General features: G+C 46.5%; 1 protein-coding gene across 4 annotated transcripts in view; it reads left to right on the top strand.

Annotated features, from left to right (window-relative positions):
• Positions 1–13274, top strand: part of SHROOM3 (shroom family member 3) — a 116454-nt gene that overhangs the window by 53972 nt on the left and 49208 nt on the right. Inside the window, exon 1 of one of the 4 annotated variants that reach the window (XM_039550453.1) lies at positions 10032–10107. The exons of the other annotated variants lie outside the window; for them this stretch is intronic. Coding sequence (XP_039406387.1) covers positions 10049–10107 — 59 coding nt within the window. The 5' untranslated portion in view covers positions 10032–10048. Of the gene's footprint in view, positions 1–10031; positions 10108–13274 lie in introns of those variants that run through there. 4 annotated transcript variants of the gene reach the window in all.

Genomic DNA, 13274 nt, shown 5'->3' on the forward strand with positions numbered 1-13274 from the left:
ATAAATCAACCTATTAAACCTTCAGACATGAGTTTTTGGAACCTCCCAGGCATTTCTTTTTCCTGCTGCTCTTAAGAAGTCTTTTAAAGGCACAAGCTTCATGATGTCATTAAGGACATGAGCAAGTGATGTTGCTCCAGGCCTGGAATCAAGGCAGTGAGTGACCTTACCCCTCTATAAACAAATCCCAGCAACTTCAGCCCTGGGTATTTATTAGACATAAGCACAAGCTGAAGTGAGGTGCCAGTTTATCAGGCAGGAGAGGTGGTCGTGTCTGTGTGGGAAGGGTAGAATTCCCTGGATTGTTTTAAGAAGGTCTGTGCTGCCTTTTATGGCAGGGTGTGAAGGTTAAGCCTAGCCTGAGTGAGTGGCTGAGGGGAAGCATCCATCCTGATCCATCTACCCAGAGCCAAGCTGTCATCTTTTTGCACTCCTATCTGCACCGCGGAAGACAAGAGGCATTTTGGTGTGTCTGAAACGGAGCCCTTCAATAAGACCTGTGTGCAGTGTTAGACCTTGTGCTCTGCACAGACACAACAACTGCTCAGGGGAATGTTTACAGGCAAAGAAAAATACAAACTGGCAGCACTCAACATTTAAATTTGGGGGTGAGGCAGCTAGTATTATTCCTCACTGTTTAATCCCCTTGGAAGATTAAGGAAAGGATGATTAATATCTGCTGTTAAAAAATCACCAGTATCCTTCTTTCCTCATAGACGACATTAAAATAAAGGCCTGTAGTTACATGTGTAAAGCCTGATTAGTAGGTGTGCAACTATTAGAGGGCCAGGATGGCTGCGTTTCATTTCTGCCTGTGCCACATACTCACTGTGGGATGAGAGGCAAGGTGTTTACTGCTGTGTATTTCCATTTCTCTGTCCAGGCAGTACGTGTGACAGCCCTTCCTAAGGTGAGGGATGTTGTAAGGCTTAATTGTCATGTGCGGGGCACTTTGCAAAATACACTGCACCGCTGAAGGTATGAAATGGCAATTAAAAGAAAACTATAAGGTCTTTCTCTCTAATTTTCAGAGGAATGTCTTTGTACTTTTGGTTGCTGTAACCACAGCCAGATTTTCCTGCTAAGTAGATGGTGAGAACTGCGTCTTAGAAAAGAAAGTATCGCCTTCCTCAGCCACAGAAACCCAAGAATGAGCCTTTGGTAGCTAAAAGGAGGAACAGATTCTTCATCATTGTCCATTCCATGCAGGGCTCGGAAGACAGGGCTCTGCTCACAGGCCCAGAGTATTCCTTCATCTTCCTGCTTTGCCTCTGCCTCAGTGGCTGAGTGGTTGTTCTCTCTTTGGGATGGGGCTGGCACCATGAGCACTACAAATGTGGCTCATAATCCCAGTGCCTCTGAAAGTACGGATAATAGAGACCCCAGGTGCTTGTAGCTCTCCCTAAGTGTGAGAATATATAGGACAGTGGTCTGCTCCTGTCATCCCAGTAGGCCATTGGCTGAAAGTTTTGCTGCTTAATGGGGGATCTCTGATGAAGACCACTTTTAGTTCCAGCATTTCGCTGTTCCTGAGGATTCTGCAGCACTTCTGAGTGCAGGTCTCATGGGGTTCCCCAGGAATAAGGAACACATGACAAAGAACCATAAAGGAGGTACCATAAAGCAGTTCTGCTGCAGAGAAGAACCCAGAGAAACTCAGCTTTGTACCTTCCTTTATATCTTTCTTTGCAGTTGAAGATAAATCATAAGCCAAGGGGCTGGAAGCTATTTTACAGCTCCTGGTGTGGGAATGGGTGTGGGCACAGATATTGCGTCAGAGTAAACCAAAAAGGAGCTGTGCTGGGACAAAACCAGTGAGGAACAATGTGGAGTTGGGTTTTTCTCTCCAAACTGTCCATTTGTCTCTTGGGGTATTTTGTTCATTAGGTGATTTACATACACAAGGCCAGCAAGTCACTAAAGGCAAGCTGCATCTCAGATGTGTCTGTCGACAGAAGTAGGGAAGCAAGAGCCTCTTCTCCTCTCTGTGCTGTTTAGGAAGGCAGCAGGAGGTGCTGGACTGACCCTGTGAGTGGTGGTGCAGCTTGAACAGAACTGAACAGCCAGAGCCTGGGCATCAGGAAGAATTTCTTCCCTGAAAGGGTTGTCAAGCATTGGAATGGGCTACCCAGGGAAGTGGTGAAGTCAAGAAGCAACTGGATGTGACACTCAGTGCTATGGATTAGTTGATAAGGGGGTGATCAGTCAAAGGTTGGACTTGATGATCCTGGAGGTCTTTTCCAAGTTAAATGATTGTATGATGACATTGCTACACAGCACATCCAGCCTGTGATGTGTGTGGGCCATCAGGAAACCTTTCCAAGTGCTTTTGCCTCTCTGACAAGATCAAATCCTAGAGGAAAAGAAAGGAAAAACAAAGGGATGGACTGGGAAATGTGGCAAAGTCCCAACGGGAGAAGTGGCTAATAAAATGCCCCCATGCCTGTCTCAGCACAGTTTCCATGGCTAAGGGCTCTTCTCCCTCTGCAGGATTACATGGATGCTCCCTCCCTCATGGCTGCAGTGCAACTAATCAGACAGTAAGGATCGCTTGTGTGAGTAAAGCTTGCAGACCTGAGCTGCCTGCCAAGTGCTGCCCACACTCCTTTTTGTTCTTCCCAGCATTGATCTGGGAGATGAGCAGAGCACTATTTTCCAGGGCCCTGAACCTTTTAGCAGCAGACAAAATGTTAATTTGAGCTGTGTCTTATGACCTTGTGACCCACAACATGCTCTGGGGTGAAAGGTGCTTTGTTTCTTGTCCCAGTTTTGTCAGAGCCTCTGAGGGACGGGCAGTCAGATAATGGACACTGGTCCAGCAGTGTCAGCTGTGCTTGGCATTAATCAGTGATCCCAAATTTCGGTTTTAGCAGGTGGCGGGCTGGAGCAACTCCTTTGCAATGTCCTAAGTCTTTTTTTACAAACAGCTTGGTCAACTTTGTGAGCTAGTTCCTGTCCCGTGGGTGTTTTGGATCAGGTCTAGTCCTGCAGTGCTGGAGTGAGGGGATTAAGACCAAACATTTTACAAGTAACCCAAACAATTCCCTGCAGAGGAGTGTGATAGATCCAGGAATCAGGACTCTGGCTTAGAATTATTGCTTGTTGTTATCTACGTGGTTGTACTTCATACAAGCAGGTGGGTTAGGAACCAGCAGTGCTTGCTGCCATAAAAGCAGAGCAACAGCCAAGCCAGGCCCTCAGGCAGTGGGCATCTCCAGGTATGGCATCAGGCAGTCGGCATCAGCCCGGGGGGCATTACGGGAATCTTCAGGGCTGATTCAGCAGGTCAGTGTTTACTGCTGACAGAGTGTATTGCCTGTGAACATTTCTTTTATTAGTGACATTTGCTATGAGACCAGTTCTGAAAACCAACATTTTGCAAAGTGTGCTGGTGGGTGACAAACACCAGTAGCTGCAGTTCTGTGCTGGTCAGAGGTGGCGTCACTGAACCTTGCAGCCTTCCTCTGCAGTAGTCCAGACATAGGAGATCCCACTGCACTCCCAGCTCTGCACTCACCTCCAGGGTGGCACTGGAGCTGTGCTTCACCTTTGCCTAAAGAAAAGGCCTAAGAGCTGAGCGTTATTTTTTCACTGTTAAGGTGTATGTAAGAGGATCTTTCTTTAATTTCAAAGTCATTAACATATTTTCTGTTAGGGAGCTTAACAGGCAGACATCTTTCATCTGGCTCACCCCAGATGAAAGGGGGTGGTGGGGGGGTGAATGAGAGTTTGTAACAAATGGCTTTTTTAAAGAATTAATAAGGGTTCCTAGCTACCATAAGCTGCCTAAGAATTCAGAAGGATCTTATCTTTTTAATGAAAATGACTCTGGTTTAAATCTTCTGCCAGCTTGAAGTTCATGCTGTCACATTTCAAGTTCCTTACCCACCTTTGCTCTTAGGGGCTAGTGTTCCAAGGTGAATTCACTGAGGATCAAATTTGCTTGTTGTGAAGATTTTTATTTTTCAGTGTCACTGCCATTCCAGCTTCCCCCCAGGGAAATGAAGAGCGCAGTGTAACAGCTGCTGGGATTGCATGCTGGCAAACAGGGCAATCACAGTTCATGCTGGAGGGACATGGTACGTGGTGATGCTTCCATAAGGCAGGAATGAGTCAAGTTTACAACAGTATTCCAGGAAAGGAATACACTGGTTACCTTTAGGAAGATTTCACTGTGATGATGTGCAGCTGTCCTGCTCTTCCCAGTTCCTGAGCTCTGCCCCTGGTTCTTCTCCTTCTCCTTTAGGCAGATACCCAACATTTTGCTAGTTCCTTCTTCTAGAGAAAGAGAGGGGAATGAGATAGAGACTGGAAAGAGGATCCTTGGGAACTGTCCCCACATGTTACACTCATGCATTGAAAAAACAGCAACAAAAAAGCCTTGGCTTGTCCGCTAACCTGCATGTTTTAAAGTTAGGCCAAGCAGGATTCCTGATTAGGGCCTGATCTCTAACAGTACTGCTCACCTGCCTTTATCACCTGACACAAGGACAGGACAGGAAGGCGGTGGGGATGTGTTCCCTAAAAGAAGGGGCAGGATTTGTTCCCGAGGTTAAGGGACCAGCTTGCCTCTTTGCCAGATTGGAAACACAACCTTTCCAACCAGTTTGTCAGCTCAATTGTTTAGTAAGCTGCTTTGTTTATGCTATAAAACCTGGCTCCTGCATTCAATGTCGATTGCCAGAGGGCACAGGAACAACAGAGTGAGCTGCTTTAAATCCTGTGCTCAAACTCCATCAGGCCTTAGAGATGTAAAGAGAAGGTTTCTCTCTAGCTGATAGATTTATTCTCAGTCACATTCCTGTGACTCCAGTGGAGGAAACAGCCTGAGCAAATGGGGCGGAATACAGCTCCTGGGATGTAGCTGGAATAGCCAGAGCTCCAGGGCAAAGACCCAAACACATCCTGCACCACTGTGGATTAAAGTCAGGCTGTCAGTAGGGCTTTAACTCCCTGCAGATCTTTCACCTGGCATTGTCTTTAAACCCTTTTGGGCTCTAACAGAAACAAAGGTGAATTAGAAGGAGATTTTCCTTGAAACCCAAGCTACAGAGTTTTGAAGATGTCAATGCTCACCTTGGGCTCAGACCTGCAACATTCTGTGGTGAGTCCCCAGCAGTTCAGTGAGCTGCTCCAGGCCTGGGGGTCAGGAGGCTTCCTTTACTCACAAGTACTGATATAGCCAAAGGCAAGCCAAAAATTCATGATTTACGCTTCAGCCTAGCTCTGACCTGTCCCGAACTCTGGCAATTGCTCCCATCATGGTTTCATTGTGTTTATCTCTTACTTGGGATGTTTGCTGGGCTGCTCAAGCAAAAGGGCTCATAGAATATGATTCACCACAAGAAGTGGTTCCCGAATTACCCAGTGCCAAATATTCTGGTTTGGTCCAGCAAAGCTTTTCAGGTCGTGATCAGCTTTAGGAGTGTGAGTAGTTGCACTGAAATGCTCTGGATTACCCTGGTGCTGGTGTGGGGACAGCGGGCGCAGCCTTGCACGATCAAGCCCTTGGATAGAGGGGTGAGAGGCCATGTGCTGGAGGAAGGGAGAGGGGTCACTGCCAGCAGTCCTGTCACAGACCAGCACCCTGGAATTTAGGGCAAAAGCACATTGGACTTTTTTGTTTAATGCCAATCTGCCTGAAGTCCTCAAACTGTGTAAACCAAGATCAACAAAGGAGGCTAAAACCTCTAAGGCCGGTTTCTCTTCTTTGCTGACAGCGATGTCAAGCACAAAATCAAATTCTTTCTGAGTGTCAGGTAAGTCAAAGACTGCAGAGTGCCCCAGAAGGGGATTCTTAGGGATTTATGTTCCATCAGCAAGACAAATGATAATTAAAGCCTGAATATTTCTGCTAAGCTGGGAAACAAAAAAGAACCGTCTTAATTCCTTAAATTCCTCATGCCAGGCTGTAAAATATATTCCATTCATGCCTGTGTCTTGCTGCTTGTTCTCTCTGTGTGTCTTTCTTTAGCATTCAGCCACCTGTTTGTAAGCAGTGTCCTGCAGGTTCTCAGGGCGCTTTCCTCCCCACTCTCCCTGCCCTTGGACGTGCTGCTTTGACACTGAGGCCTCCTTGTCTACGGGAGACAGTCCATCAGAGCTCCCCGGCCTCCCCGCTCCCATAACTTCATTCTTGGAAAGTTTCTGAGTTTCCCGGGCGATAAAACATGAGCAACATTTGCTCTGACCTGAATCATTTCTGAAGGCATTGAGCCCTGTTTTGTTATGAAGGTTACTCAGGGTGGGTGGTGGGGCATGAGAATTCCCAGTGATGGCAATTCCTGACAAGTGTCAGAAAGTCGCTGCCTGCACCTTTCACGCTGCAGGATTGTTTTGATTAGGTTTTTAGTGCATGCTGAAAAGTACATGTGACAAGCTGAGGGTGAGAGATGCCAGCAGAACAAATCGGCACATTACAAGATTGTCTGCCATGGCTTGCCCCCAGCTCTCATCAAAAGGGGGAAAAAAAGAGGAAAGAAAAAAATCCAAGCCCCAGCTCTGTATATACAGCAGCTATCAAACTGTCACAGATCACCGCTGCTACAGCTGGGGTTAAAATAATATAATAGCGGAGTGTTTGCTGGTCTTGTAAAACCTCCTGTTATTCACTATAGGAGACCAAACGAATGAATTGAGAGGACAGTGTTTAAAACTGTTAAAAAACCTGTAAAATGACAAAAAAAACCACACAGTAAATAGCTCTGGAATGTTGTGGGTTGACTGTGTGGGATTTTTTTTCTTTGCTCTGCATTATTTATCCCCTTAAAATTAATACTGTCTGCATGATGGGTGGCTTGGGGCCTAGAGAGACTTACAGAGCAAGTTCACTACCAGTTCTCAATTACTGTGGAGTCTGGTTCTGTTCTCATTTACTTTCGAGTACATGGGAAATGATTGTGTTTCCCTTGCTACAGTGTATGCAGAGAATAATAAAACCTTGACTGTCTGGCCTTTGCAAAGAGAGACGCAGGCCACTCCGAACACTCTCAGTCAATTTATTTAGTTTTTACTACATTTCTCGTGGTGATGACATGCTGCATCTCTGCTCCCGGCCCAGCTCACAAGACCAGCATCACTTCTGGCAGAGATTAAAAAGTTTCAGATTTGAACTTTGGAAATATTCAGTCACATGTCCAAGCTTTAATAAAAAAGCCCAACACCGTTTCCATCCTGAGAGGTCTTGCCTGACCAAACCTGGTAACTGAGCAACCTGCACAGGATGCTGTGGTGTCAATTCCCAGATCCGTGGCAGAGGTTGGGTGGCACTGGCATTCCTCATGAAGATAATCATCGTTGTCTGCTCAGAACAAAGCATTTACTTTTTAGCTTGAAATTTCGTTTCCTCTTAGAAACATGAAAGCTTTGGAATGGGATCATTTAGCAGCCAGACTCCCATCATACACACTGACTTGGCCTTTCCTGAACCTTCCCAGCCCACTGGCATCTCCTGCCAGCACGGCCGAAAGTCGTTCTGCAGCATCTCTGCCATGAGGAAACAGGAAGGTCATAGCTAATACTATGCCAAATTAACAGACAGGGTTTTAATTGAACACCAGTTATGTGTGAATACTTGCATAAGGAATCCCAGGCCTGCTTTAAGCAAGGCCCCTGGGCGTGCACTTCAGGCTAACCTAAGTACAGGTGCTTCCTTGTGTTGTGTCGTGGAAGTGATGAATGCCAAGTTGCCTTCATGCCCTCTTTTTAGAAATCAATTTGCCTTCAAAGAATGGGAATTTTACTGTGCTGCTGGTGGAAGGAGGTGGAATGTTACATGGGAAACTTTGTGCCCTTTCACAACATGAAAGGAAGGGAAAATACGGTTTTTCATCTGAGTAAATGACTTTGCATGTAGGTTGACTGAGTGAGAAGTTGTATTATAAGGATGTTCATTTTTCTTTAGCAATATGGAGAGCCCATCCAGCAAAGCATCTTGTGAAGTATTAACAAGGTCATGGTTGGCATCCACAGGGATCTTTAATCCATCCTGCTTTCAGCATTAGCAGCTTCGGAGATGTATTCGGGGAGGAGGGAAAAACCATACCAGGCTAATTGGAGAGAGCAGTTGGCTACCTGGAAGTCTAGGGACCATGTGTAATTAAAAACATTCCTGTCTCCAGCACAAGGCTTTATAGATCTGTCCTGGCTGTCTGTAATTAGAGATGTGGACTGAATATATTGGTTTGGGAGTGGGATTATTTGTACTTTCCTTGTTTCTGGTCCTCCTGTTTTATGGTGACATGTTCTCTGGGACATGCGGAGGAGTTCAACATCCAAAGTGATCCCGGAAGGAGCAGGTTGAAGATCAAAGAGGGAGCACTGCCCTGCTGCATGTATTCTGTTTAAAGAAAACATGCTGGATTTCGGCACATGGTTAATGAAGTTGGAGGTAGTCTGATCTCCTGTTACTGTGAGTAGACACAGCCTCCTTGCATGGGGATGGGAAAATAACCATAAATTTAGCAAACACACACTGTACCAGGGCAGTGGAGCCGAGCCTGTGATGTGCCTTCACTTTGCTTAACCCTGTTTCCCTTCCCAACCCTGATTCACAAGCTTTTCATCAAAAGGGATCCTTATCTTTTTTCACCCTTTTCCAAAACTTGTGTGAATGGCTGAGACACTCTTTGAAGTCAGTGGGGGCTGCAAACTGGTCTCTGCTTTGGAAACTCAGAGCATGAATTTAGGCACCTGCTTTTTAAAGATCTTTATCTATAAATTTAGCAGTGCTTCAGCTTCACTATCTGTATGACAGGTCAAGTAATTCCTGCTTCCTCCAGGATCGGAAATGGAGAGTGGGGCAAAAATGCCCTTATTTAACTTAATGTGGATGGGTACAAGATATGCCCAAATGAGGCATTATCGTTCAGAATATAATAAGGTATGAAATCCTTTTAATCAATGTTTTAATGTACCCTCTATGAGACAGTATGTGGTTAATTTGATAGGATGGCACCAAATATGCACAGAAAGGTTATCCTGTGTGATTCTGTTAGGTGACCTTTTCTCTAAGGATTCCCTTGTCTGCCTTTCTCTGCATTTCTTTGTGGTTTCTCTCATTTCTTTTGGGGTTTCCGTATTAATTTCATCCTACGGCTCCTTTTTCATCCCTTTTCCCCTGGGGCAGAGGAGAAGCAGCAGGAGCAGAGGAGGAAGAGGGATGCACGTGACACCAGCTTTTCCCCAGTCAGCCCTGCAGTATCACTCCATACCAGGAAGCACAGGACTTTCCCAGAACTCATTCTCATTGCTGGAGGAGGAAAGGCAGTGTCTGAAGAGGCAGTGTCTGAGCCAGGAGAGAGATTAGGCTGTTACCCAACCACGGTTCTGACGTAAGGGCTGGGCTGAGAGCACCCCTAGGTGTGGCTGTGACTCTGGCAATAAAATTTGTTTCTGAGCTCTGTTCATGGGTCTTGAAGATCACACAGGGAAATGATCGAAGCCAGGAATGAAGGAAGAACCTCTGACATTGCCTCGGCTTCTTTTTATTATCCTTTCCCAAGGAGCTGTGGCTCCACTGTGACTCCACTGTGACACTGGGATAGGAGCTTTTACAGTTCTAAGAACATTTCAGGCTCTAGAATAAGTGTTGGATGAGGCTGGGCTAAGCCATCACTCCTTTGTGTGAACCTTTGAGGCAGTGCTGGTGTGTTTGAGCTTGGACAAGTCAGGATCACTAAAACATGGGGTCCTGCCTTAGCTTCAGAGTGATGGCAGTGCTTTTCTGGGGGGTAACAACTAGGCACCTTCTCCCTCCTCTTATGTCTTCTGCTGTTCCTGCCCTGGTTTAGTCACCTGGTTCTGCTGTGTTCTTGTCTCATCAGCTTGGTGCCTGCAGCAAGGGCAATTACTCCAAAGCCATGGCTGGCTGGCTGCTGGCGAGCACAGCTCTGTCATTATTCCTGCCTGCCTGTTAAAAGGGTGAGTGGGGCTGGCTCCTTCCCCTTCCTGCCCCTGGCCTGGCTCCCCATGCACTGCCTCACCTTGCCCAGCACAAGCTGCAGCACTGCTGGTGAAGGCTGGGAGCGGGCTCCTGGCAGTGCTCCCCATGCAGGCCCACCTGCACGCCCTGAAGAAGATCCTGGCTCTCTGGAGTGCATCCCAACGGTGCGTACCCGGCTCCGCGGGATCGGGGACGTCGGTGTGGCACTGCATGCCCCACTTGGGCACCTGGTCCTTTTGCTTCCTCACCTATTGGGAAAACTTCGGCTCCCTCTGGTAACAGTTGAAAGCAACTCACTGCTGCTTGTTTTGTCTGCCTGCTTTGGTGAGGGATGGGATGCTCGGAGACTCGGTGAGCTGGGACGTTGCACTTTGCTGTCACCTCCTGTTCTGTGTGGTGTCATTTGCTTGTTCTCGTAGGCATGAACCTGTATGGTGAGCACAGCTGGATCTCTTGTGCTGACACAACCAGCTGGGCGCAGGAGATGGCATTTAGCTGTGAGGCAGTGCCATCCTGCCCCAGCCTGGGCATGCTGCTGTCATCAGGCTGCTCTGCTGGCTGCTTTGCGCTGTGTGGGCTCCATATTGTGAGAATCTGTGTTTCTGATGTTTAGATGATGACAAGCTGATCAGAACAGCATCGTATCACCTGGGGGCTTAATCACAGGTGGCACTGTGGCACTCAGACAAGTCCTGCCTGCACTCGGTTTGTGTGTTTGGTCACCACCCCTATCAAGTGCATGATATTTGCTCCTTTTCTGCTGGTGTGTTTATCCAGGGGCTGGGGGTGAGATTCAGGAGTTAGTTGAAGTACTAAAGGCTGCAGAGAGATCTGTTTTCCAGATCCAATACTGAGTTTTCAATCCTTGTGATCCAATTCTAGAAAACAACTTCTTTGCCTTTGCATGAGCGCAGAACCGTGGTGGCACTGTGGAATTTCACCCAGCAGGAGTTAGGGCCTAATGATACCAGGTGTGGAGCAGCCTTGTTTTATAGCAACAGAGTATCTTATAATTTAATCTTGACCTTATAAAATTACAGGACACCTTCCTTTTCTGCCAGGGCACTGTGCCCACCAGTGGCACCATACTTAGTGCAAACTGCTCCAGGGTTTTGGCGGGGTGGACTCTCTCCTTTAGAGCAGATTAAGGGCACGGGCTTGTTTTCAGCCATTAAATGATGCCTCTCTTAGAGGTCTGTTGTCATGCAGCCTTGAATTACTGTGCAATTCCTGAAAACATCACTGTTCAAGTGATTACTTTCCTTGCAGTCCACATGTTTGGGAATTAAGATATACCTGGCTTGGCTTTTCAGAAGTACTTAGTATCCATGACAATCCCAAGAAAATTATCATGAGCTGCAGTACAGACTTACTTATATTGAGGCATTTTAATTTAGATGTCTAAGATTTTAGTTTTTACCTGTTTCTCCCAGCTCTAGGTTATGTCATTCTCTACCACTTAGAGACTCAAGTGTTTCTCTTTTGCTATTTACTCAGTAAGTGTTAAGTGCAAATTCCTCTACTTGGCCTCTTCCAATGTAAATAAACCAGAATTTGTCTTAGTGGTGGAAGATAACAAGGGTTTAATTGACGTCAGCACAGGATGAGCAACATCACAGTATCACAGATCAGAGTTACGATGTTGAGTGGCTTCCTGGGCTTTTGCCTCTGCCACAGCTGTTGGACCACGAGGCTGGATAGCACGTGGGAAAGGGGCAGTTCCAAAAGTGCCATTGCAAAACTTCTGGAAAAAGTAGATGGAACTGCTGCATGTAAACAGGGAGGAAGGTTTTTTGAGACCGGTTGACTTGTAGGTAGTGACTTGCTTCCTACAGGGGAAGCAAAATTTTATCCAACTGTAAAAGGGAATGCAGGCACTTAAACCTTTAGTCTGCAGGTTTTGAAAGTTAAAAAAATAAAGGTTAATTTAAGTGTGCCTTTACACATCTGGTAGGTGCAGCTCTCATTGCAGGAAGGCTTTGGTGTGATGTCTCTTAGAGGACTAATGACAGGGCAGAGCAGACGGAGCCGTGGTTGTGTGGAACAGCCCCATGTCCTCAGAGCAGGCACGAACAGTAACTACAGCTGTGCCTGACACGGGCTTTACCACAGGCTCCTTCCTAGGTGGTGCAGTTAGGCAACTCACAGGCTTCTGGTTCTTGGGAGAGACTTCAGTGAGCTCGGCATGTTCTGAGACAGGGCTCGGAGATCTTCCTGAGGGATCTCATAGGATAACAAATTCATTTATTTGATCAGCATCTTGACAATGTCTCAGGCTGAGTTCCTTGCTTGGTGGGAGCAGTGTGGTCCAGTGGTTCTGTGTAGCTCCCAGTGCTAAATGATTGGCATTTGAGGTTCCTTTTTTGGCTTTATTGGTTTGCATAGTGGCTACTTGCTAAACAGCATGCGCAAGGAATGGAATTACTCTTCTTACCAACACTTTGGGATAACTACACTTATCCCAAGTGTATTTTAGATCCAAATATATTAAATTTGGGCCAGCCTTAGGCATTTTCTTTCCCAATTGATCAAATAATATTCTTTCTTTCAGGAAACAAATTCCAGTTGCCTTGAGCTCTTGTCACAGAGGCAGAGTCCATGTATGTGAGGGACAGTTCCCAGATTTTGACAGAACTAGACCAGGGTCAGAAGCTTCACACTCCTCATACCTTTTGAAGCATTTTTCTTCATTTTCCGTCACAGCATTCTAAACTTTTATCTCTACTTTTGGGCCGTATTTTCTGTGCTCTGGTGACCCTGCCTTTCTCTCCTGGTTTCCCTGAGCTGTGCCAGTAATTCAGTGTAAACTACCCCTCATTGCAACAGCAATTCTCAAGTGACAGCACCTCTCATGAGATGTTGAGTTGCTGCCTGGCACACAGGAGTGCAACCAAAACCTCCACTTGTTTCTTAAGCCTTTATCAACCCATTAAAGCAGGAGTGAGCACTGACCTAGAAATGCGGCAGCTGCAGCTCTGGCCATGGCTGAAGGAGCCTCCTGGTGACCTACTTTGTCCCAGCCTGGAGCATCCTGCTGCACAAGGGTGGGTCCTTCCCAGGAAACTCATCAACAAACTCTTCTGGCTGCTGAGGTTCGGGGGAGGCTGCAAATGAAGGGGTTAAGTGGCAGGGACCATAAGGTTCCTTTTTAGGAACCTTTCTGAAGCCCTCCTTTTTTATACCCAGCTGTTAGCCTGACCTTATCTCTGTAGTTACACTGGGATACCTTAGACATGCACTTAGGAAGCCCCTGAAGGAATTGCCCAGTGTAACCAGCACACACCAGGTTAGAGAACTCTCTCCTGTAACTTTATTTTGGTTTAATTATGTT

The sequence above is a fragment of the Corvus cornix genome, chromosome 4 (assembly GCF_000738735.6).
Source record: "Corvus cornix cornix isolate S_Up_H32 chromosome 4, ASM73873v5, whole genome shotgun sequence".
Taxonomy (NCBI): domain Eukaryota; kingdom Metazoa; phylum Chordata; class Aves; order Passeriformes; family Corvidae; genus Corvus; species Corvus cornix.